The 24,804-nt window shown below is 50.9% G+C and overlaps 9 protein-coding genes across 9 annotated transcripts; 4 read left to right on the top strand and 5 right to left on the bottom strand.

Moving 5' to 3' along the window:
* Positions 1–376: 376 nt before the first annotated feature.
* On the bottom strand, positions 377–1,054 carry DSM5745_11560 (putative GPI anchored cell wall protein; the record flags this gene model as incomplete). Its single annotated transcript, XM_026753576.1, has 3 exons — positions 377–681; positions 739–884; positions 951–1,054. The coding sequence occupies 3 exons, from the start codon at positions 1,052–1,054 to the stop codon at positions 377–379; spliced, it is 555 nt and encodes a 184-aa protein (XP_026597896.1).
* Positions 1,055–1,875: 821 nt separating this feature from the next.
* DSM5745_11559 (kinase-related protein) lies at positions 1,876–2,649 on the bottom strand (the record flags this gene model as incomplete). Its single annotated transcript, XM_026753575.1, has 2 exons — positions 1,876–2,540; positions 2,610–2,649. 2 exons carry the CDS (start codon positions 2,647–2,649, stop codon positions 1,876–1,878), a joined length of 705 nt encoding a protein of 234 aa, XP_026597895.1.
* A 937-nt stretch (positions 2,650–3,586) lies between these two features.
* DSM5745_11558 (uncharacterized protein) lies at positions 3,587–4,992 on the bottom strand (the record flags this gene model as incomplete). The annotated part of the gene is made up of 2 exons (XM_026753574.1): positions 3,587–4,877; positions 4,982–4,992. The coding sequence occupies 2 exons, from the start codon at positions 4,990–4,992 to the stop codon at positions 3,587–3,589; spliced, it is 1,302 nt and encodes a 433-aa protein (XP_026597894.1).
* Positions 4,993–5,579: 587 nt separating this feature from the next.
* DSM5745_11557 (dihydrofolate synthase) lies at positions 5,580–6,827 on the top strand (the record flags this gene model as incomplete). The annotated part of the gene is made up of 1 exon (XM_026753573.1): positions 5,580–6,827. The coding sequence occupies one exon, from the start codon at positions 5,580–5,582 to the stop codon at positions 6,825–6,827; it is 1,248 nt and encodes a 415-aa protein (XP_026597893.1).
* Positions 6,828–7,783: 956 nt separating this feature from the next.
* DSM5745_11556 (serine/threonine-protein kinase) lies at positions 7,784–12,175 on the top strand (the record flags this gene model as incomplete). Its single annotated transcript, XM_026753572.1, has 10 exons — positions 7,784–7,828; positions 7,887–8,021; positions 8,076–8,105; positions 8,175–8,239; positions 8,292–8,724; positions 8,779–9,603; positions 9,656–10,540; positions 10,593–10,797; positions 10,850–11,300; positions 11,353–12,175. The coding sequence occupies 10 exons, from the start codon at positions 7,784–7,786 to the stop codon at positions 12,173–12,175; spliced, it is 3,897 nt and encodes a 1,298-aa protein (XP_026597892.1).
* A 558-nt stretch (positions 12,176–12,733) lies between these two features.
* Positions 12,734–14,737, top strand: DSM5745_11555 (ABC1 kinase family protein; the record flags this gene model as incomplete). The annotated part of the gene is made up of 4 exons (XM_026753571.1): positions 12,734–13,152; positions 13,209–13,813; positions 13,866–14,438; positions 14,490–14,737. The coding sequence occupies 4 exons, from the start codon at positions 12,734–12,736 to the stop codon at positions 14,735–14,737; spliced, it is 1,845 nt and encodes a 614-aa protein (XP_026597891.1).
* Positions 14,738–17,627: 2,890 nt separating this feature from the next.
* On the bottom strand, positions 17,628–18,871 carry DSM5745_11554 (putative mitochondrial carrier protein; the record flags this gene model as incomplete). The annotated part of the gene is made up of 2 exons (XM_026753570.1): positions 17,628–18,397; positions 18,454–18,871. The coding sequence occupies 2 exons, from the start codon at positions 18,869–18,871 to the stop codon at positions 17,628–17,630; spliced, it is 1,188 nt and encodes a 395-aa protein (XP_026597890.1).
* A 924-nt stretch (positions 18,872–19,795) lies between these two features.
* On the top strand, positions 19,796–20,590 carry DSM5745_11553 (ubiquinol--cytochrome-c reductase subunit 7; the record flags this gene model as incomplete). The annotated part of the gene is made up of 4 exons (XM_026753569.1): positions 19,796–19,911; positions 20,090–20,198; positions 20,261–20,314; positions 20,495–20,590. The coding sequence occupies 4 exons, from the start codon at positions 19,796–19,798 to the stop codon at positions 20,588–20,590; spliced, it is 375 nt and encodes a 124-aa protein (XP_026597889.1).
* A 308-nt stretch (positions 20,591–20,898) lies between these two features.
* On the bottom strand, positions 20,899–22,246 carry alkA (DNA-3-methyladenine glycosylase II; the record flags this gene model as incomplete). Its single annotated transcript, XM_026753568.1, has 3 exons — positions 20,899–20,962; positions 21,024–21,143; positions 21,231–22,246. The coding sequence occupies 3 exons, from the start codon at positions 22,244–22,246 to the stop codon at positions 20,899–20,901; spliced, it is 1,200 nt and encodes a 399-aa protein (XP_026597888.1).
* Positions 22,247–24,804: the final 2,558 nt, after the last annotated feature.

The raw sequence follows: 24,804 nt of genomic DNA, 5'->3' as shown, positions 1-24,804 counted from the left end.
AAGGGAGATATTGATTCCGGCTCACGCGTTTCTGGGTGGATATCGAACCGCGAATTTTCGTGTTTGGATCTAATGGGTTTCCGCAAGACTGGGGCACAGTACGCACTCACGTGACTTACGTGTCATCCTGCGGCTAGTACTGTTTAAGCTTTATTGGCTCTGCAAGGCAGCAAGACACGATATCTGCTTACTTGGTTAGGTAACTCTCCATAGATATAACGGGCAGTCATGAGTTCGAAAACTTTCTGGTTGTCTTCACTGCAAACGCATGAAAATTTACCAACAGCATGAACTAACGAGGTATGTATGTCACATGTAAGATATTTCCGATCAAATTGCCCAGGTTCGAATATAATACACAGCCTGCAAGGCGTCCTTAAAGCGTAGCGGCAAACCCGACGAAGACAACTGCGGCAAACGCGGCGGCAGAGACTTGCTTGTCGGTGGAGGCGCCGTTGGTCGGGGTGGTGGTGTCCGCACTGTCGGTGGTTGAAGCAGAAGCAGAGACAGAGTTGGAACCGGTGCTAGAGCTGGAGTCCGAATCAGAGTCGGAGTCGGAGTCGGAGTCAGAGGTCGAGCTAGCACCATCGGTAGAGGTCGCGCTGCCGGAAGTGCTGGACTCTTTGTCGGATGTCTTGCTGCTGGAGTGGGAGGAGGTCGTGCTCGAGGAAGATGAAGTATCTATGGCCGTACGATTAGCTTGGCCCCTAGCTCTTGCGTACGTGAGAGGGAACGAACCAACTTCGTAGCCGGCATCCTTGCAGACGCTGGCGTAGTACTTCAGGGCATCCTTTGCTTCATCTCCGCAGACGTCCCGAATCGAGGTCTGGATCTCATCGCCATTGGTCTTGCAGATACTCTTGAGGTCACCTGGAGTCTCGGGACTGTTTGAAAAATATTATTAGCAACTGATGCTAGGCATCGGCGCGATCGCGGCTATCAAGCATTACCCCACAACAGTAAGAAGACAGGCAGGCGTGCCGGTGCCAGCAGCAGCAACGAGTTTGCCAAGGGCAAAAAGAGCGACAAGCACAGTGGACTTTGTGAAGAGCATTGTGACAAAAGAATGGAGGCGGGACTGATATAAATTGGCTCAGGAGTCAGGGGAATCACTGGGATCGCCGATGTAGAGATTTATGAAGGAATGACTGGAGTAGTAGAGGCAGATAGCGTGGATTTGATAAAGGAAAGACAAAGGTCTGTTAAACGAGGGACAGACACTGGTTCAAAGAGTTGAAAAGTTGAAGATGAGAACTTGAAGCGACGATAACGAACCCGGTGATGGAGGATAACAAGGAATTCAAGGGTCGACCCCAGCGGATATTGTTTCGCCCAATGAGGTAAGAGCCCTGCCGATCTCTCGTCCCTGAGTCCCTGATTCAGCCCTGGGTGCCTCAGGCAACAAACTCATATTCACAGATCAGGATGACTCCGCTTCTCAAATGTCTTCTGATATTGTATGATACTTCATTCCAAGCACAAAAGGGATATTCCTGTCGCTATATTTGTATACGAGCTGGGTTGTCCGGAGAGCCTGAATACCTAAGTGCTTACGAGTTCCAACCATAGTGCATATGGATCCTTCTCAACAGGTCCGGCGTAAAAGCAGCCCGAAGCAGCTCAAACCATCGGCAGCGGGCGGGATGTAATACTTACGCCCATAAATCTAAGCTTGTCTCTAATTCAGGGCAGCGTAATGGGCTGTATTGCACAGATCGACATAACCGCTATATATATATTTATACCGTTGCCGAAAAAAGGCCAGACACAGTCAGGCTACGTGAGAGATCCAATATCAAAGCCAGAGTTCTTGTATCAATTGAGTATCAGAAGGCAAGTCTAATCATCACTTCATTATTTATACTTCGTACAGCATCAGTACTCCCACTTGGGATCATATGAGCTCTGAATAACCTCCTGCACCTCAAGCCTACAGTCCACAATCTCTCGTCCATTGACCAGATCATTCTCGTTCGCCCGCTTCTCGGCATCAGCCTCGTCCTTCGCTATCCCCGCCTTAACATGCCTTTTGATCAAGCGTTGCCGTGCCGTATCGAAATCAACATCCACAAACCACAGCTCATCCATCAGCTTCGCCGCCGAGCTCCACGGCTCCTTATTCAAACTCAGGTAATTTCCTTCAAAGAATATAACCCGTCTCGCAGCAGCAATGGGGATATCATTGTCCACGGGATCCTTGACTGCGTGGTCAAAACTGGGCGCATGCAACGTTTGCGTTTCGGCTGTTAATGGCTCGCGCAGCGCACGAACTAAGGCTAAGAACTTCTCCCCATCGAACGTAAATGCTGCGCCTCGTCGTGCGGCCGCGTACTCTGGATCAGGCATTTGAGCGAGCTGTGCGCGTGTGAGGTGGTATCCGTCCATGGGGATTGCAGCAGCGATTAGACCGTTGTTTTGTCCGCCGTGTAATTCATTGATCCGTTTTGCCATTGTAATCGCAAGCTCGGTCTTTCCGGAACCGGGGATTCCACTGACTGCAACAAGTAGGCGGGCATTTTCAGGCGTATCCTGGAATTTCGCTGCAAGTCCGGTCTATGTTAGCCGGCGCTTCGCGAGTTAAGTGCTAGGATCAAAATGCTGAAGCTCACCCCAGATCTTATCGACTAATCGGGCTACTTGTGAGTCCATGGTCGGGATGAATGTGTGGAATAGGATGTATAGAAGGGAGGTGTATGAGCTCAGCGAGGGAATTCAAGGTTTCGGTCCGGCGAGTAGCTTGCAATAGTTGAGGCATGCAGCAGAAATTACGGTATTGTTGACAACGTCGGTACTCAATGTATCAGCTGTGCTTGATTGTATCGGAACCTCCATGAAGGTATAGTGGGTTTAAAGAATGCTCAGACCAAACAGCATATCCTCGCTCATGACGATCAAAGCAATCCTGATAAATAATCGCGGCGAGCGGGGACTGTCGTCAGAGTGGGGTATGACGGGGTCTGGAGCGATGAGCTCCGTCGGAGCATCTCCTCAGCGCCAGGACTAATTATCCTCGTCTATACCATAGAGCCGGGCAAATATAGCTATAAGAGTGAAGAAGGCCTACATGTACAAGATAGAACTAGCGCCCATCCTCTTAGTACACAAACTTCACATTTGCCTCGGCCGTTCGTCTAGGGCTCGGTACAATTCCGACATCGGTAACAAAACTCCTAAGACATCCGGGGTCGCATTAATGGTGAACCCGCATAGATATCCTCAAGGGCTTTCCAATACCGCAAGTTGCTATATCAAGTATGATCCCAGTAAGTCCACATCTTATCCATGTCATTGGCATACTCCCACAGTTTGTCTCCGCCATAGAATATACAGGATATTTTGTACAATGAAACCGATCTTAATCCGGTGGATAACATCATAAACATCATCAAGTACCACAAGTGCCTAGTAGAAGTAGCCCATGAATCAGACTCCACAAACGCCACAATGATATCCTGCCCGCTAAAACCTGTTCAAAATAGATGCCCCGTTCAAATATAAATGAAGCAATGCATACATAATACATCGGAAGAGAAAGAGAAGAAAAACGATACCGCCACCCAGGCGGTTGGGTGACGAGTAGATGTTTTCAACCATGTCCGACAGGTCCGTCCGGCCCTGGAAAGTTGTCTACTACCTCATCGCCTGCCCCTGCTCTCTGATCCATGGTACGAGACAACCCAGTTGCTGCCCACCAGTCATCGGGGATAGGTTCACGACGAGCAAGACGATCAAGGATGGCTTGCATATTTTGCAGATCCTGGTCTCCCGAGGAATCCGAGAATGCAAACGATATAGTGGGGATCGAAGTAGGATTGTTCGTAAGCGACTGGCGGTTACTTGCGCGTCTCAAGGACTCGTACTGCCGCCTACTACGGCGGTAGCGCCGATATAGTGATCGTTGGGTGACTGTTTCACCGTCCGACTCTGTATCCGTATCTGTGGAACTAGGGTAGTCACATGGGTGTGTATATTCTTGGTAAGGGTCAAGCGTCATCTGGATCGTAGGAACTGTTGGATGAAGGGAGTTCTGAATGGGCTCAAGCGAGGTTGCAGAGCTTCTCGAAGTTTCGTTAGGCGAGCCATCGGTCCCTGGTGCCGATGCGGAATTAAAGGAGGAATCCGCACTGGGGAGGTTTGCGTCAGGTGCTATCGTAGTCAAAAGAGTCTCCCAAGCGTCATTTGCATGGTCATCTTCCAAGTCCACGCTCCTCTGGCGGTCACCTAGGCCATCGATGGGTGGCCCGCGGCTGGTTAGGTTCGTGTCGTTGAAAGAGCGCTGGCCAACACGTCGCAATGAAGGTATGAACGATCCAGCCTGGGCTTCTTCCCCAAGGCCTTCATGCCGAGACAGAGGTGACCGCCGAAGAAGATCTGAACCGGCCAGCGGCGTCGAAGATCTATGGTATGCGATGGCAGGTGCAAATCGCGGGGTGAGATGAAGGTGATCATGAGGTTCCAATCGGGTATTCGCGTCGCCCGCCGAAGGAGGAAGCGGGTTCAACAGATCAGAGAAAGTCGAGCTTCGAGGCATTCGCAGCCGATGCCCTGAACGGTTGCGATGAAGGGCGTCATCAATCATTCGCAGGCGTCGACCATTGTCAGCCAAGCTGCTGTTGAGGTCAAACGGGTCGCTAGGGCGAGGGGGAATCGAAATTGGCGAGTGTGAATGGCGCGGTAAGCCGCTCGCCTCGCGCTCTATTTCATCGAGTTGGGGCCGAGGAAACGGGGAGCGCAGAGTCGTACTACGCCAACCAGAACCACCATAACGGGAGCGGCGAACGGCGCCCTGGCGACGAATTGCAGAGCGCGCGGCGGCACAGGAGTCCTTGACATTATCGCTTTTGGTGGCCTCGGTGGACGAAGGCTCACGGTACATACTAGAGGACGTCAGTCAGGCTATCTGTTCTATGCGCACCGCACCGCATGGCGCTTTGAAGCGCGCGGAATCTGACAGTTTCCGAGGGGTAGGCGAGAGACTCACGGGATGCCCATATCTGCGAATTTCCTAGTTTCAGCGTCGCAAAAATTATTCACGAAAAAAGCGCCGTTGACACGACCGTTTAGAAATGAGTGTGGTGCCGAAAGACGACGACGCGATGATGGGGTCGGGTGCGGGAGTTGATGGAGAAACGGATTCAATTTTGCTCCTAAAGGCAAAAAGCGGAGGCGGACGAGGCTGAGGCTGGAGCGCGACGAGGCTGGACAGCCTGGAATAATGTGGCGCAATACTCGCGCTTCCACCGCCAATAAAGCTGGATTTCTGCCCTCAAATGCTCCGAGGGCAGCACTCAGAGAGTCAGAGCATGGTTTTGTTGTCTACCAATCATGGGTTTGGTCTGATTTGTATCACATAGAATGACTCGATCATCAAGAATGCTCTGATACTTCATTCTGCCTCTTCTAATGGCATTTCTTTATTGAGACGCAGACTGACACCTCAGGCATAACATCTTATCGGGATCGATAAGAGCTCTTTCCGCGGGAAAATGATCAAGCTGACGGCAACTTGGAGTTCTTCCCTATATTCCGACCATGAAGGCTAATTCCCAGTTCTCGTCGCACATTGCACATCCGGCGGAATGATTGAGCTTGGTCTGAGCCGGATATCTCGCCTTGTTCAACAAACCCCGTTGTCCTGGAAGGCCATTCATATTGCCGGCACAAATGGCAAAGGCTCAATCAGTGCGTATTTATCGCATCTTCTGACCTCCGGAGGTGTTCGCTGCGGCCGCTTCACCTCGCCGCACCTAATTGATCGCTGGGATTGCATCACAATCGATGAACGGGTTGTTCAGGAATCGCTTTTTCGACAGATCGAGGCCAGAGTGAAGCTACGGGATCAAACATTGGGCATTGGGGCAAGCGAGTTCGAGCTGTTGACGGCAACAGCTTTTGAGATCTTCAATCATGAGCAAGTCGAGATCGGGGTCGTCGAAGTGGGCATGGGCGGCCGCTTGGATGCCACAAATGTCCTAAACAATGTTTTGGTTTCGGTTATTGCGAAGATTGGTCTGGACCATCAGGCCTTCCTAGGAAACACATTCGAAGAGATTGCCCGAGAGAAGGCCGGGATATTGAAGCCTGGGGTCAAATGTGTCGTCGACGGCACCAACTGCCCGGAGGCCATAGGAGCCATTAAAGACCGCATCGCGGAGCTTGACCTAGAAGCTACTATTGTTCATCCGGATTTCCCAGATGCTGAGTTACCTGCACTTGTCGACTTGTTCCGGCGACATGATCTACAACCACACCAGCAAGCGAACATGTCCTGTGCCGCTGCTGCTTTGAAAGCCGTCCTGCGACAGATGCGGCCGGGGCTCGATGCTAACGCCTCAATTCCCCGGCTCGCTTCCGTGCAATGGCCAGGCCGTTTACAAAAACTTAGCCTGCAACCTCTCACCGACCGCAAAGAGCCGGTCCTGTTGGATGGTGCCCACAATGCCCAGTCGGCTGAGGTTCTTGGGGAATATGTTGATGGCAAAATGCGCCCGCTGGCAAGGAATGTCACTTGGGCCATTGCAGCATCACATGGGAAAGATATCCGCCCACTGTTTCACTCGATTATGAGGCCCGGCGATGATGTGGCAATAACGAGATTTGGTCCCGTTGATGGAATGCCTTGGGTGAAGGCCGCTGACCCTGTTGAACTGTGTTCGTGTGTCCAGGACATTCCGGGAATAGGGAAGGTACAATCATTTGACGGGGATATTCAAGGCGCACTTGATTGGGCATGTAGCAGGGCAGGCGGCGGGCCTCTGGTCATCGCGGGGAGTCTTTACCTCGTGTCCGATGTTTTGCGTCTACTCAGAGGAGCTAATGATTCATGAATGATGATATGCGCCTTAGTACCGGAAGTTACATTGCTAATGGCCCGTTTCTCTGCGAAATCGCCAGTTGCGTTTTTGGAAAGTATAATGCCAAACCTACAAAGATATAAACGTATATTAGCGATGCTTCTCGACCCCAAGCGCACCCGTGCTTTTTTTTATGATCCGAGTAGATAATCCCTCCCGTGTCTCATAAATACCCGATATCTCAACGGGTTTAGTTGTTTCTAGAAGCATTAGGCTGATAAGGCTGATCGGAGTACACAAGCAGCCAGCCAGTGCGTCATGCTTCAAAAGTTCAAATAGTGGCGGCCTGTGGAGACTCAAAGAGGGATCAAAACATCCGCTAGTCAATTATTGTTCCCAAGGTTCAGCTCCCAGGGAACAACACTAGGGATTACTGCTGGCTGCTTGATTCTTATCCCTGTTCCTGAATTACCGCTGGCGATCCGTGGCTCTGACCGAGATAAAAAAGGTGTCAGGACCCCATGTGGCCTGTCGCGTTTTCTCAGCGCCGCTTCGCAATTGAAGGAACAAGGATCCCTCCGGTATGTCTTTTTCTATCTCCCTCCCACGACTTGAATTGCCTAAACCCAGTCAGATATACATTCATCCTACCTCTCTGTCTAATTAGCTGATCTCTCGACTATTACTGACAATTTACGCTGCCATAGCGAGTGTGCTGATATGAGCCATCCGATCGATTCCCCGGCGCCTGCCTTTTCCGCTCCCCTCCTCCGCGCTCGAGATCCTACAGCCTAGGACGACACTCGGATTGAGTCGAGTGCCATCATAGAAAATTGCTTTGACCCTGGCCGGCCATGGTGTCTCGGTCTAACGAGGGGCCTGAAGGGCTTTATCCGGCGTCCAGAACGTCCGGCATACCCGCAAAAGGACGCCTCACAAGACTCGGATCCAGCCCATCGAAACGAGACGAGAGAACAAAAGATGACAGGATGGGGAAGACCTCCGCAAAAGATGTTGCGGAGCTCAAAGATTATGTACGCTTGGCCCCTATGTCGCCAGTCTAGTTATTGTAACTGACGATGTTCTTTGAAGCAATTGGGTGATTGCTTGGGTCGTGGTGCATTCGGGTCTGTGTACAGAGCTCTGAACTGGAACACCGGGGAAACAGTTGCGGTCAAACAAATAAAGCTTGCGGACCTTCCAAAGAGTGAATTGCGGGTCATCATGGTACGATGCCGACCCCGACGGTGCTCGCTTTACGTGCTAACATACGTGCTACAGCTCGAGATCGATCTCCTGAAGAACTTAGATGTATGACGCAACGTGTCTGATACTGGTGGCCCCTACACTTGCCGCAACCACTGACTTGATGGACAACAGCATCCAAATATCGTGAAGTACCAGGGTTTCGTCAAATCGGCCGAAACTTTGAACATCATTCTTGAGTATGTTCAGGCTCAGGAGGGGAAAAATAAGTCATAGCAGCTAACGGCTTAGATACTGTGAGAATGGCTCTCTGCACTCTATCGCCAAAAACTTCGGCCGTTTCCCTGAGACCCTAGTGGGTGTATATATGTCTCAAGTTCTCCACGGTCTTCTTTACCTACACGATCAGGGTGTCATACACCGAGACATCAAGGGTGCAAATATTCTTACCACAAAAGAAGGCCTGGTCAAGTTGGCAGATTTCGGTGTGGCTAGCCGAACGACCGGTTTAAACGAGTCAAGCGTTGTTGGAACGCCATACTGGATGGCTCCTGAAGTGATCGAGCTGACTGGAGCAACAACGGCGTCTGACATATGGAGTCTTGGATGCACTGTCATCGAGTTGCTGGAAGGAAAGCCCCCGTATTATAACCTGCAACCAATGCAGGCTCTTTTCCGCATCGTTCATGACGATCACCCACCCCTTCCGCAAGGTGCTTCACCAGTGAGTCTGCTGCATGCCCATTGTCTCCATGCCCCTTGACTAATACTTGCAAAGGCAGTCAAAGATTTCTTGATGCAGTGTTTCCAGAAAGACCCCAATCTTCGTGTGTCTGCGCGAAAGCTTCTAAAGCACCCGTGGATCGTGAACGCTCGAAGGTCTGACTCGGTAGTTCCAAAAAAGTCAACCGAATACGAAGAGGCAGTGAAAAGTGTACAGGAGTGGAATGAGGCTCTACGTTCACCGGAGTCAAGTACCCTGAAGAGAGGTAATAGAGGCGACAACCAGAACCCACCGTCCTTGCGGCTCGACACTCGGTATACTCCAACCAAAGTTACGCTTCCGAGCCCGGTCTCCAGAAATGTTGCGGACAGGTTTAGTTCCCCTAGCTCTGAAGAAGATAACTGGGACAATGATTTTGCTACTGCCATCTCACCGAGTGCACTGCAGCTGCCTCACCTTCGTCCGCACGACAATTTCGGAGGCATGCTTTCTTCTGAGAAATTAAAGGCATTTGCCTCGCTTGATGGTACAGTTTTAAAGTCCGACGATAGCTTTGAGGACATCGATGACCCCTTTGGAAGGTCTCTGCAGGCCGGAGAACATGACCCACTGAAGACTATTCGACCTTCGCCATCGCAGCAGGCAAACGCAGGAATATCGCAGCCTCAGAACGGACCGTACGGCGCGCAAATGCGACGGGGCCCGCCTCTAAATACCGCCATAAACCCAACTCATGGCGGACAAGCGAGCCAGAATTCGTCATCGCCTATACGGCAACAGCGTCCGCCGTTGTTCTATAAGGAAAATTCGGTCGAAGATTATTCCGATATCATCTCAGCTAATGAGGACGTCCTTGACCGCAAAATTAGTGCTTTCCAAGTAAGTCTCGGCCCCTTGCTGGAAACGTGACTACTTGGCTGACGATTTTCAGGAGAGCGATGACAATAGGGACTCGCCAGAGCCGGCAAGGTCCAGGGAAGTTGTTCGGTATCAGAGTTCATCCGAGCAAGAAGATTCGCCCCAGCTCGGAAGACAGATATCAGTTAAGCGATACCGGGGGACAGTCGAAATCCAGCAATTTGCCGAGAACGAACACGATGAAGACTTCTCTGATATTCTAGGCGTCGATGGGGTCACGTTAGACAAAGCGGAAAGCGACGACGGATCAACTAAGAGCACCTTAATGCTAAACACGAAGTTGTCGAACAATTCTTGGCTAGGAGACTTGGATGACGAGGATGATCCTTTCGCGCAGCTTGAGGAAGGCCTCGACGAAACGGACCTCGAAGCTAATATCGCCCGTGACAAGCATGCCCGACTACGTAACCAAGTTGAAGGGTTGGTCGGTTCTTTGAAAACGTCGCAAGACGAAGAGGTACTTGGAGATATATCCGAGCAACTCTTGGCCGTCTTCTGCGATTTCCCAGAGACGAAAAATATCATCATCAGTGCTCATGGCATGCTGCCAATATTGGAGATTCTTGATCTATGCCGTCGTCGCGACATTACTTTGTGCTTGTTGAAAATTGTCAATGCAATCATCTATGATGATTACGAGATACAGGAGAATCTTTGCTTCGTCGGAGGTATTCCCATTATTAACGAATTTGCTGCGAAAAAATATCCTCGAGAGATACGACTCGAGGCGGCAGCATTTGTGCAGCAGATGTACCAAACGTCAACACTGACCCTCCAGATGTTTGTTAGTGCGGGTGGCCTGAATGTGCTAGTTGAATTCCTAGAGGACGATTACGAGGACGAACGGGACCTTGTCCTGGTGGGAGTTAACGGTATCTGGAGTGTTTTCGAGTTACAGGTGGGACAAAATATTATTCCATAACAAAGGAAGTGATACTAATGACAAGCAGGGCTCGACTCCAAAGAATGACTTTTGCAGAATCTTGTCACGCAGTTCTGTTTTAGATCCGCTGTCCCTTGTTCTGAGCCGGGTGTTGGATGAAGAAGGCGAGTTGGCCGGGATTGTGGAAGGCCGTATTGCAAATATCTTCTTCATCTTTTCGCAGGCCGAGAACCATGTCAAGGAAATGGTTTCTGAGCGCACGGTTCTACATAGTAAAGACGGCCCAGCCCTGCATTGTATTTCCTGTCGCTGACTATAGCATAGGGGTCTTGAAAGAACTGAAGCGTATGACGCCCGCCCACCAGATAACTATGCTGAAGTTCATTAAGAATCTGTCTATGCTGTCAACAACACTCGACGCTCTTCAGAACTCAAACGCAATTGACGTTCTTACAGATCTCTTGCGGTCTACTATGAAGCGACCACATTTCCGGGAGGTTTCTAACCAGATCCTGAACACAATCTATAATATGTGCCGCCTGAACAAGTCCCGACAAGAAGATGCCGCTTTGAACGGCATTGTGCCTTTGCTCCAGAAAATTGTAAAGACCGGAAGTCCCCTCAAGGAGTTTGCGTTGCCTATCCTGTGCGATATGGCGCATTCTGGAAAGGTTGGCCGTCGGGAGTTGTGGCGAAATAAGGGACTTGCTTTTTACATCTCATTACTTGCTGACCCGTACTGGCAAGTGACAGCTTTGGACGCAATTTTCATATGGTGTGTGGCGTTTCTATCTGCAAGATATTTCGCAAGCTAATTATCAGGACAGGCTCCAGGAAGAGACGGCTAAAGTGGAAGAGCATTTATTGGAGAATCGTTACGACCAGCCATCATTTACTGACGCGATTGTGAGGTGCTTGACGTTATCTAAAGCAAATGCCTTTGAGAACATCCTTGAACCCCTTCAAAAACTTCTGAGGCTCAGTCCTCCCATTGCTTCGACTCTTGCACGCCCAGACTTGTTCAGCAGGATAGGGCAGAAACTCCACCACGCCAAGGCCGCGGTCCGCTTGAACCTTCTGCGCATTATATCCAGCATCTGCGATGCTAGCGAACATCAGGGTGGGCTACTTGCAGGATACGGGCTGTTGGAGGCAATCCATGAGCTAGAGCATGACCCTGCGGTTCTTGTCCGTGATATGGCTGGAAAGCTAATCAAGTCCAACGAGCGAAGTGAATCGTACGGACTTGGTAAGCTGAAACCAAATGTTAGACGAGGGAGTACGTCTGCGACGCCTCCAGGTCACTTTGTCAACCAGTCTGCGCCTGTGACACCGCAGTTGGGTAGACAAGGCCAGCCAAAAGCCTACTTCGATGGTAGGGAAACGCAACGGCGCCCAAGGTCTGCGATCAGTGGCTCTGCATTGGCTCTCCGTCCTGGGAGCAGAGATGGGCCGACAACGGGTATCGGTGTAAACGGGAGTTCCGGTCCCTCACGAAGCCGGATAGCTCGCGGAGTGTCCAACAGGTTATCGCACGTTGACCTGCTTCCCGAGGACGATAATCGACCATCGAGTTCTATATCTCGTCGGCCGTCTATTCTCCCAAGACGCCGACGGTTGACGCAGTTCGAGGCAGAACGAGGGCCCTAATCGGCAGGGCCGTGGACAAAATGTCTATTAATGCGCTATATTTTCTTTTTGTTGGAAAGGACTCGTGGATAGTCGTGCTTCATATCAAGACTCTACGAGTCCATGCATTTTATAGGCGCATTGGCGGCGTTGTTTTCATCTGTTTCATCGCCTGTGCATGGTTTAGTCTCTTTGGGTTTACAATCCTCAATTGATTTCCTGGCTGGTAGGGCACGGCATTTGGTGCATCTGCGGTCTGGACAGTAGTTCCTGTAAATAGTAGCAGTCTTTCTATATCAAATGGATATTCTTTCCGACGACCGCTGTATCTACTGTGATGGCCGCGGCGAGCCCCGGGCTGGGGCGAAAATGCCACGATCCGCGTCGCAACGGCCACGCGGCAATTTTTTTGTCTCTTCCGCCATCGGCTCATTCTCCCTTCTCTCCTTCCTTGCAGAACTTCCTATCTACTCCTCCGTCTCTCGCCCAATGGCCTTAGGGTACGGATGAACCCATCACCTGGCCTTCTTTTCCCCTTGACTCGTGGTCGCTGTCTCTACGGCATTGTTCGTGCCCGGCATGAGAGCGGCGCTCCGCACCCCACTACGGGCTCTCGGTGACCCGGCGGCCGTCCTTCGATATACTGCTACTGCTTCAAGCTGTGCTCCCAGGGAGCTTCCATTTCAGAGTTCGCACGCCTTGCTTTGCAGGTGGGTATCTAGCTCGACCCAGCCGAATAAGGCGCACTTCCCGGCACGCGAATTCCAAACGCCCTTTTCGACGAAAACTTCCTTTCGATCTGAAGCGCAACAAACGGTCGGTGGTCACGGAAAGCATTCTGAGGCTGGTCGGTCTGGAAAGAAGTGGATTAAATATGGAATAGTTGGAGGGACTATTGTCGTTGGCACACTCGTGTTTTCTGACGAAGTTGGACATGCCTATCGCGCTGCGGCGCGAACGGGGAGGGTTGTTGGCACGTTAGCGGTCTGTATCAACGAGTAAGTCAGCCAATCATGGAGAGACATGATTCTTTACTGATGCAGCTTCAATATAGCTACCGAGTGACCCTCAAACAAGAAACCGCAACGCCCGAGGAACGAAGCGAAGCGATTCAAGCCTGCCACAAGCGTTGCGCCGAGCGGACCCTGCGCGTACTGGAAAAAAATGGATCCATCTTTATCAAGCTTGGTCAACATTTGAGTAGCATGGGCTACCTGCTTCCGCTGGAATGGACGACTACCTTTATCCCTCTCCAAGATAAATGCCCGGTTTCGTCGATCGAGTCCATCGAGGAAATGTTCGTCAAGGATACTGGAAAACGGATTGATGAGCTCTTCGCGACGTTCGAGTCGACACCGATTGGTGCCGCTTCATTGGCGCAAGTACATATTGGGACATTGAAGAAAACCGGCGAGAAGGTTGCGGTAAAAGTGCAGCATCCAGCGTTGGCAGAATGGGCGCCGCTCGACCTAGCGCTGACAAGGTTTACGTTCTCAATGCTGAAGCGCTTCTTTCCGGAGTATGACTTGGAATGGCTCTCGAAGGAGATGGATCTTTCGTTGCCGCAAGAGTTGGACTTTCGCATGGAGGCGGATAATGCAACCCGGGCCAGCGAATATTTCAAAATGCACTCAGATGCCCCGCTAGTGATTCCAGAAGGTACCCTTCTCCTTTCCATGTAGGAGTGTGTATAGTTCTCTGACGTCTCTAGTTCTGTGGGCGCAAAAGCGCATCCTTGTGATGGAGTTCTTGTCGGGTGCTCGACCCGATGACCTAGATTTCCTAGACGCCAACCATATCGATCGGGATGAGGTTTCAGCGGCATTTGCTCATATATTCAATGAGATGATTTTCGGTGACAACGCTCCCTTGCATTGTGATCCTCACGGCGGGAACATTGCCATCCGCAAGAACCCTAGCCGGAGTGGTCACAACTTCGATATCATCCTCTACGACCACGGCCTGTACCGTGATATCCCTCGGGATACTCGCCGCAACTACGCAAAGCTTTGGCTTTCTGTGATTGAAGCGGACGAGGCTGGCATGCGGGAGTACTCGCGCAAGGTTGCCGGCGTGACGGATGAGCAGTTTCCTCTTTTCGCTAGCGCAATAACAGGACGCGACTACACCGTTCTAACGAAAAAGAACATTGCTTCATCGCGGACAGAAGCGGAGAAGGAAAGCATTTCCGGTGCTCTCGGTGAGGGCCTACTCCAGCAGCTGGTAGAACTTCTGGGCCAGGTGCCCCGAATCATGCTCCTAATCCTCAAAACAAACGACCTTAGTAAATTCTCCTCTTTCCACTCTGGATTTAGCTTTACTGACGCATTTACAGCTCGCAGTCTCGATGAGAACCTTCACACTCGCCAAGGCCCCGTACGGACGTTTCTCATTCTCGCCCGCTACGCCACTCGCACCGTCTTCGAAGAGCAGATGGACACTATCAATGAGCGCGGTGGGCTGTTGCGCCCATCAAACTTCTGGCGGTTCCTCTGTGCCTGGACAAAGTTTCTACGTGTAGAGCTCAAGCTCTCTGTGTACGAGGCTGTGCTCTCGCTGAAGAGTCGGTTGGGACTTGTGTAGTCCGTGACGTTCATAAGTACATCCCACTGCCTATTGTATTACATTAATTGGTCTTCTTGGTATAGCTGTGCATCACGGCGAGGCGTTCTCCAGTGTTTTCCTTCTTCTTTATTCTTACAGCTTTCTTACATCTTTTCTAGACAATCCGCTTTTGTTTCCTTGAAATCTCGCCATCTACTCTCACTTTGCTATGTTTAGACTTGCGCTAGAAGAATGTATATAGGACTGCATTAATTGTAAATCATGATCAACTAATGGCACACAAGTATATGTTCTGTTTGTATGTCCTGCACTTCGCCCATGCCTTATGACTAGCTCGCCCTAAACACGGCCAAACCTCACAAAGCCCGTCTCGGCACCTCCAACTAAACCACTTTACAACGACTTCGTCTATCTAGCAAACAACAAGCAACTGGACAAGACCTAATATAATCACGACAAAAGCCTTTAAATCGCATATTGAAAAACAAGAGGCAATGTCCAAGAAATCCCTCGGCCGTTCCTCGGGCGTAAGCAACCAAACCAAACCAAGCCATTTCCCTCGTTCCTTCTCTCTCAGTGCACCAACCTAGTGCAACGGTATACTAACCAGGTGCAGTCTCTAAATGCACCCATTGCGGCTTTCACAATGGCCGTCGTGCTGTGCTCTTACTGCATCTACTCGATTAATTCTGCGAGGAGGGGGGCGCATGGTCAGGCCACGGCTGAGAGCCTGCCGCAACGAAGACTGAAGCAGGATGACTGGGTGAAGAGGGCCTTGGATGAGGAGAAGGAAAGTAAAGGATAGGCGGTACAGGTATAGAGTCTCGCAGGGCTTCTGGAGAGGGTTGTTTTGTTTGAATGTATATAATTGCAAGCCATGCTTTGATGTCTCGGGCTAGATGGTGTTTGGGCTACATCTGGTATCAACATTAATTCAGGTCGTTATATTTCGGCTTGTATATGACTAGCTACTCGACAGATTTAGTAAAAATGTGCTTGATTTGGCGATTGAGGAGACTACGAACTATATCCATACTACCTGCCTATGAACTAATACTACGCCGGATCGGGTCGGGTCGCTCTTACCTAGAAGATCTTTAACATGTCAGCATGGACCGAGAAAAGACGTGCAAGAGGAAGGTATAGGAGACGAGATCGGGATCAGAATTTTCAGTGTATGAATGGTCATATCCAGCTTGTTCTTGACAAGACCAGATCTCCGTAGATGTAAAAATTCATCATGGTAGTCTCGAGAGTAGAAGGGAATGGGAACATGCAAGTGTGTCAAACCGGGGGTTTTCGCGGGAATTCTTACCTGATTTCAGTTAAAGTCAGGACCGAGAAGATATATCGTGGCGACTCAAGATCGAGTAGGCGCGTAACAACATGTGAAGCGCTCAAACGTAGATTGGCGGTGCTGGGGGTTGACTAGCCAGGGCATCCATGCAGTGACCAAAGCATCCAAGGCATGATAGCGAGCAGAGAAGACAGGCGTGGTTCCAGCCTGACGCCACAAGAATAGCCAGCGGGGATCCAATCACACCATCAGTTTAAGATGGTAAGGATCAAAGAGCCTTTCTAGATATCAGATGTAAGGCGCAAAGAATGGGCGTCGCACGACGCAAAGCGGAGTCGAACCGCGAACGACTGGGATGTAAAAATATATCCAGCCCTACCTCCCTATGGCGGACCAGATGGCCGACAACGAGGTCAACCCCTGGACCATCGGGTCCGCACATACCTATCCTGCCAACTTGAAAGATAACGTGCAAGGAAGGAGCCCCGTGGTCTGACCGCAATTCAACAAAGGATGAAGGTAGTTATGCTTAACGAAGGCCAGAACGCCCAAACCAGATCGTGAGGCAGGAAAGCGGCCGTCGTGGAGAAGGTGTTTATTTTCGCGTAGGCGCAACGTTCCTCAACCGATTCGAGGTGTGCATTAAGCACAGCGACCGCTCGGATCGGACCTGGCGTTGCGAGGGAAGGAACTGTGCATCTGAAAGATCCGCGGCTCGAGGAAGCCGCAGACACTGGTCATGTACTAGATCACGCAAACGACTCTAGTTCAGGGACTGAAATTCTGAGCGATTTTTGCGTTCTGCCGTGGAAGAATCGTAGTTGAGCTCTCTTTTGAAAGCTACAATGGCTTATGCATTTTCACCGGTGGATGCATTTTGCGCTGTGTTCCCATGATGAACCCCAGTAGCATCCCACGAGATGTAGGGCAAGCTCAAGAACGAACCTTATCTTGAGAATCCAGTTTGCGCTTTCGAACAGCCGTCTGGCTTGGGAGCAATATAGCTTCTGATCAAGACTTCAACGCCGAGATTGCAAGAGGCCTGAATGACTTGATTATTCCACAGAATGTAGAGCATCTTGGTCCCTTGATAGTGCAATTGTGGAATAAAACGTGAAGTGGAAGGAAAAATTGGTTGCATGGAAGTCAAACTTGGCAAGTTTTCGGAAAAGATATTTGTGTGGAAATAAATCACGTGCCCTCATTCTGTTCGCTACATCCTGCCTACGCACTCCGCACTTGGAACCCTGCCTTGCATTCTGAAAGTGGTGAATACTAGAGCAGGAAACAATACGCCTAGATAGCGATGTTCATCTCATATGTACATTTCGAGGCGCGTAATGTAAGTTATGGGGTAGTAAGAACGGCGCTCATAAACAGAAATCTTGGTGATGCGAAATCAGAGCCCCATCACTCTATCATATCACCGTAGACATAAGAAAACAGCCGAAGAAACAGCAAGACCCGCTCGAGGGTTGGCTGTAATTGGTAAGATATGAGCTATACGCCCCAAAGACAATGATAGCGGATATATCAAGCCTTCTAGGCAGTTGGCCTTGCAGCGGCAATTCAAGGATGAAAGAATCGGTAGGGATATCATAAATCAGTCAGCTATATTGTGCCTGTGGAGTCTTTTTCCTCCTCCAGTCTGAGCTTCAACTCTCCTTCATGCTTTAAGTGCCCGAAGAGCTTTCGGAGATACTCATATGTGAGCATGGTAGTCATGGCAGCGGGAACAGCTCGAAATAGATTGGTTCCAATCCCGGAGTAGAACGCCCGCCAGCCTTCTTCTTGCAGGATCGTCTGGCATGTACGGACGATTCCAGAATAGCGAGGTCTATTGGGCATGCCGTCTGATGAAGACGCACCGGCGCCACGGCCGCGGTCCATGCCACCCAGTCCACCCCGAAAGGCAATCTCCTCGGGTGAAGGGGATGGCGGGGTTCTTTGTTGTGTTTGAAGTCTTGTCCGTAAAACTTCGTGTGGGTATGTCACAGTGCTGGCACAGATTTTACTCAAAAATGTTGCGCAACTTATCCCAATCCAATGAGAACTCCCATTATCGGGATGTTCTCCGATGCTGTAGCCGGTGAAAGCCATTTTCAGGTATTCATAAAGAGGGAACTGGATGGCAACGTGCGCCAGACCCAGTAGCGCTGGCGTAAGGCCTGAATAGAAGGAAAGAATACCCTCGGTTTTATACATCTTCCTGGCAGCATCCCAGGTCCCGCTGTATTGCCAGGGAGCTCGGAAACCTTCGGTCGTGGACCTTAAGCTCTGGGACATCAACCGTGTCTTGATCACCCATATTGGGTTAGTGGCAATGGTAGAACAGGCACCCGCTGTTATAGAAGCATATCCTCGCGATAGCCACCAACTACCTATGATGAGTTTAGTAAAAGCTCGAGAGCCAGCGACGGACGGAGGTAGCACCCACCAGTAGTCTCATAGTAGTATTCTCGTGATCGGTCATAAACTGCTAGGTATACCGCCCATGTCGGCAAATATCCTAGAAGCATTGGCCCTAAGCCTTGATAGAGGCCTCGAATACCATCTTCACGCCAGATAACCCTCCCCGTGCCCAGCATTCCCCGATACAATGTCTTCGCCTCCACCATCTTCCCCCGCCGCACGAAGCCCCCCTGCGCCTGAAGCTTCGTCTTGATCACATCGAGCGGACAAGTCACAATCCCCGATGCCACACCTGCGCTGGCCCCGCAAAACGGAGCGACGTACCAGTCCGGCGCACGGGCGGCGAAGAGCTCGATGCGATTGACGAGGGCGGAGTTCGGACTTGACGTAACCGTAGGGGGCATATGAACGGTTGCAGGCGCAGTGCTATTGGGAGTTGACATTTGCTGCTTGCTCGAGTCGCTGGAAGTCCCTGACGTCTTGTGTTCTTCTGAAAACATCCTTGCAGCCAGCGCTCAAGCAGTTCCACAGCTGTCCGTTTTGATGTTATTCACGTATGAGGGATCCCGGAACCGAGCATGTCGGTGCCCGCTCCGGAACCCAAAGGACTTAGAAACCCGCGGTGAAATTTGAAATTGTGAGCTGATTCGAGATCTTGTGGGGTAGAGGAGGACGGCCAGGTGCAGGGAGGTTCAAGGAATCGGATTTAACGAGCGAGCCAATGCCGCCTGGGTTTAAAGTTGCCCTATCTGATGTACAGACGAGGTCGCGGGGTCTGTCGAGTTCCCAAGTTATGACAGGGAGCGAAAAGTAAGATAAAAGGAGAAGTGATATAGAGATCGAGAGCCCCAATCCCACCTCGGAAGACGGATATCGTGGGTGAAATGATTGGGAAATTGCGGCCTCAGGTGTCGAATGACGAGAGACGAGAAATGGGGTGTCGGAGTTTGAATCAGTCGAGTTGGAGATGTGGGCGGACCGCGATTCCCGCAGAGTTGCTTGACTTGCGTAAGGGCTAGAGTAGTCTACAAAGGGTTGTGCATGGTTTATGCTACCACCCTCCTACGGACTCCTACGGAGTAATACACACTCTACAACCTCAAGTGAGCAGTTTCTGGGACTTGTTTCTCGCCGGAGAAGGTCCGCAGACCCGCCTCAGGCACAAAGTACCAAAAGTACCGGATCACGTGCAGGTATTGTATGTCTGCCTCAGGCATAGATCGGATCTTTTTGGAAAGGCTCACCCGCGAACCTCTCGTTTTGCACACCAACGTCGGGCCATCTCTCGTTCAGCTTGACTCTCCGACCACCTCCGCTCTACCCCCGTCAATTGGAACTCCGTATCGCTCCTCGTCGGGCTTATCAACATGTCGGCCCCTTCTCTCACCAACTTCGTCGTCAAGCGCCCCTGGTTGAAGCGCTGGATGACGCCAATTGCCAACTGGTACACCGATGCCGCCGGCTACAGAAGACTCGGTCTCAAGTACGCACTTCTTTTGCGGTGATTCTAGGACAAGCGCGGGTGGCACTCGTTGCTTGAGCGCGGCTTGCATTGCTTGGCTGTGACTCTGACTTGCTTGGGATACTGTCATCCCCGCTTGTCTGGGGTCGTCGAAGCTCCCACCAGCTTGCATGCAACATTATATTAACATGATTATTAGGGCCGATGACCTGATCCCCGAGGAGAGCGACACCGTCCAGACCGCTCTCAAGCGTCTTCCTCCCAAGGAGGCCTACGACCGCATCTTCCGTATCCGCAGAGCCTTCCAGGTTGGTTTCACCATATGATAGGGTTGGAAGGAATGATACGCTGACACGAGCGGCTGTTATAGTGCTCTATCTCGCACACTCTTCTCCCCCCTGAGGAGCACGTTAAGCCCCACGAGGTGAGTTTATTCGAGCTTCGTTCCGTCGCCATAGCTTTCCCAGGCCTCCGCATCCATCGGCCAATCCCGTGAGCCGGATTTGTCAACGGATCAATGCCCCGAATACGCCGTTATATGGAACGATATGGACTTCTGGGAAGCAATTGTGATCTCAATGGCTCATACTGATTGCGTCGCTAGGATGTCGAGTACCTGAGCCCCATCATTCGCGAGATCGAGAAGGAGAACGCCGAGCGTGCCGACCTTGACAACCTTGTCGTCAACCGAAAGAAATAAATGGCTCCGTGTGATGACGCCATGGAAAATACAACCCCCTCCTCGGGGATATAGACGTGTGGGATAAGACGATACAAGATTTGTTCCTTCCGGCTGCATGTTCTGTCGAGTGGAGCATTCGCCAATGTTGCTTGAGCCTTTGGATTATGCCGTGCGAACCACGTGTACTGATACTGTACAAATTTATTCTCATTTCTGCCTGAAACGGGGTATATACACTATATTAGCTATGCCTGATTATATCTTCGGGTGCAGTCTTGAAGCATGGTCCCTCGCTATGATTTAAGACCAAGACCGCAACACTTGGCTTACTTGCTCATGACAGTAACGTCGACTTCCACTACACGCCACATGTACCACATAAAGAGGCTCCTAGGTAATGTCAGCCATGACGCAACATATTGCAAGCTCTGAGGTTCAAGAGGTAACATACCTATACGGCGCGAACCTGGCGGCCAACTCCAACATATCATTCTCGGACATGTACTTGAACTTACCACCTTTTGCCTTGAGTTTACTCACGTCCTTCCCCAAGAAGGCCGCACATCCTCTCCTATACCGGCGTCAATGACTTCAACGAAAGCCGCGATAGCAGGCCCAGCGCATTTATACTAGCAGTGCCCAGCTTCAAGAGACTTACTGGACGCCTAGATCTCCCGTTGAGAACACATCAGTCCGCTTTAGCGTGAAACATGCAAACATCTCAACTGACCACCTCCCCAATCCCCTCACCGCAGTCAGCTTCTCCAGCAGCTCATCATCACTAGCATTCAGTAGCATCCTTGCGCTCAATTCACCGCTGGCAAACTTCTCCGCCAAACCGTGGATGTACTCAGCCTTGCGCTGGGATAAGCCCGCCGTCCGCAATGTAGGCATATCAACGCGGACAATCTCCTCCGGGGTAGGAAAATACCCCTCGTTCTCAGCCTCTTTCACTTCATGATTACCCGTATGATTCAATCCCCACAGCAACGCCACAAACTTTTCCCTAATTGACCTCGCCGCCGCCCCGGAAACCTGCTGCCCGATGATCGTACCCACCAAGCTGCGGAACGGATCGATCTTCTCGGCCAACCCCTCCGGCGAGAACAGGCTACAGCGATGCGCCTTAATCAGCGGCTCCAGGCGCAGATCTGTCGCTATCAAGTGCGCTGTTGCCTTGTCGAGTAGTGTGCCTGTTGTTGCTGTCGGCCGGGGCAGACCCGGCTTCGAGGGCGAGATGTCCGTCCCTGTTGTTCCTGGCGGGTAGGCGACGAGGGAGGAGCCATGCGGGGTTAGGAGGGTTGCATTTGTGCGGTGCGGTTCAACGGGGCGGTTGAGCGGGGGAGGCGTTTGGGGGCGTTTGTTCTGTACCGGTGTACTCTCCCAATAATTTCCATTGTGGGCGTTGATGTTGACTTCAGCCGCGGAGGGAGGCGGGAGGGTAGGGGCAGTCGTTGCTGGGTTTTGCTGGGTAGTATCTGGATCCGTGAGGGACTGAGTGTGCGAGTGTATAGTTTCGATTGTCTGTGCCTTCTTCTGTCTTTCTTTTGTTGATGGTTTCCGGGCTTTTGTGACTCCGTTGCGGCGTTGGGATGCTGGTGTCGCCGCTGGAGGAGTTGATGTTGATGTGAGGGGAAGCAGCGCGCTCAGCCGGGTGGAGCGGCGGAGGGCCATTTTGGTGAAGCAGATTTATGTTTGGATAGAAACTGGTTGGTTGCTGGGGCTGCTCTTACAACTATATTGACCTGTTTGTGTGGTTTTGAGTACAAGAGAGCTCAAGGACGCTCTCAGCGATTAGAATCCGGGGTGCGGAGTAAGCAGCTCACGGTGTCATCCTTACGAAAGCATCATCCTTATTGCAACTTGGAACTCCGAGTGCGTGGCCCGCTCGGCAAACCTGAAAGCTCCGTACATAGATAGGGTGTTGCCCAGTCGCTGACCATGGTCCATGGAGCTTGGTTTAGAGTTGGCGGTCGGCGTTGAGTCTACCGGGTTCTTGCATTTGGTACGGAGTATGGATAAAGTATCCCATGGATCCACTGTCTTGATCCTGAGCATGTTCGAGGCTCGAGCTGCATCTACTCTGTATCATTGTATGATGCCACTATTCATGGTCCTAGCCTAAGCTTCGAGATCTGTTCCGACCCCCGAGAAGCATACCTCGAAGGCCTAGAACAGTATCATTATTGTCTCAGTAATTTTCACTCGGAGTAATTCATGCCCAGTCGCTGGAATCGTGCCGCTGCCACGGGCCATCCGTGACGGCGTATGACAGGCGAGCCGGCCTCCGATGAAACACGAGAATCTGTGCCGCTATATCTGCTGTTTCATGCGCGAAAGCTTCGCTCTGTTGTAACCAATCGCGCTCTGGTCGGTGCCGAAATGTCAAACAACTGCCACCTTGCTGAACCCTGAATCTCGCGTCAATTTGGGAGATCCCGTCAAATGTCCCTGCATTGGACGGGCAGAGTACGATATACAAGGTTAGCTCATAGCTTATGAATGCGCTTGAGAATCAAGCGATTTCTCTGGTCCAGTGGATGTTAGAGCAAGTGACCCCTGCCAACGCTCTGGACATTCTTGCATGTTCGTGGGTGGCTTGGAGCGATACCAGCCTCCTCCTGAGGAAACGGAAGATGCAAGTGGTGTCATAGATCAACTCTTGACAAATTCATAGTCTGCTTCACCTTCACGAGGGGTTGCGAACGGCACCCGCGGACTCCAGCTGTTATGATCTGCGTCTCGAATAAACACAAGATTAAAGGTCTAGCCCCTTATCAGCCACCGACTCGATACAAGTGGCGCCAACGAACGTGTTGAGGAAAATACGTGTTCATAAAGCAGAACGCTTGCATCATCCCACGAGCTGCTGAGACGAGTCTCGAGTCTCTATAGAGAATAGACTACAGGGCATCAAACAACAAAGTTAGATATGTCCCTAGACTCTGTTTCCGAGTGCCGATCCCGTTGGAGGCTACATGACATTGACGAGTCCAGGAAATTGGAAACAGAACGAGATGAAACACGCAAGATCTTCAAACAATAAGGGCCACTTGCTGATCAAATTCTTTTGTGAACGCATAACCTGGAAGTCGAGGCCCAATATTGCGATGTGCGAATTACGACAGGGATCTGTGGAGTTAGGTATTTCGACGTCTTAGACTCTAGGAGAGTCAATTCCGTAGCCGCCATGCAAATGACCTCGCAAAGGTGAGGCTCCAGCTGCAGAGTCCAGACTGGTCCTGAATAATATCATTGCTAGGACGCACCCTTATTTTTGGCCGGCGATATTCTCCGTAGAGAACACCATACTACGAAGTCGGAAAGATAATTGGATAAACAGCGATCTACTTCGTATATGGGCAAGATTCAGTGCTCCGTAAATGAACGATCAATTAGTCCCATAGCAACAAGCTTTCGGCTTCGCCACCCTCCGAGCATCATCTCCTGGAAGCGTCCGTCATGCAGGTTTTTCTTGCTCTTCACGGACTTGTTTTTTCCTGTATCATACACGTATTGTATGTTAGTTACAGCTGCCAGCAACGTAGGCCCAAAGGTTACATGGCTTGCACGTGATATGCCCCATGTATTCGCCACACTATTCTTAGTGCGCATTCCAAATGATCAGCTTTATTGGAGGTCCGCTGCGAGTCAGACCCGCCTGTGCCTGGGATTTGTTGATAATTTGATGAACCTGGCCAATTGTTGCTTGGTTGTCGGCCCATGACCTCATGGGGGCATGTTGCGAGATCGATTGATCGTGGGAACAACACAGCAGCTCCTCGCATTCTGCAAGCAAGACCCTTTGCATGTCTAATTTGAAATGTTCATCAAAACTCTCTGTATCGAGGATGGATTCCAAAGGATCACATACCGGCGGATGGTGCTCAGTGGCCGGGGTAAAGAATCGCAAGCGGGTCGCCAAAGTCACTCAAAGTCGCCGGGCGACGCGTCCACTCCTGGACTAATGATGTTCCGTGTGTATAGCAGCATTCCTGAATGTTGTTGACACCATATCTGGGGAGGGGAATGGACGAAAATAGAATATCAGATATTGACTATTGAGGATGGGTATGTACGGAATATCTGTGATATCAAATGGTTCTGGCTGTCTTGTATTTTAAAGCGCTTGGCGTGGTCAGCACTTTGTCCTTGTCTCTCCCGCCAGTCAACCAGTAGCAACGGTTTTGTATCTTGACCAGACTCCAGAGCCAAGTCCAGTTTGAAATATT

The sequence above is a fragment of the Aspergillus mulundensis genome (genome assembly GCF_003369625.1).
Source record: "Aspergillus mulundensis strain DSM 5745 chromosome Unknown scaffold_29, whole genome shotgun sequence".
Taxonomy (NCBI): domain Eukaryota; kingdom Fungi; phylum Ascomycota; class Eurotiomycetes; order Eurotiales; family Aspergillaceae; genus Aspergillus; species Aspergillus mulundensis.
Note: the sequence above shows the minus strand (reverse complement) of the source record. Positions and strands in the feature narration are given on the sequence as shown.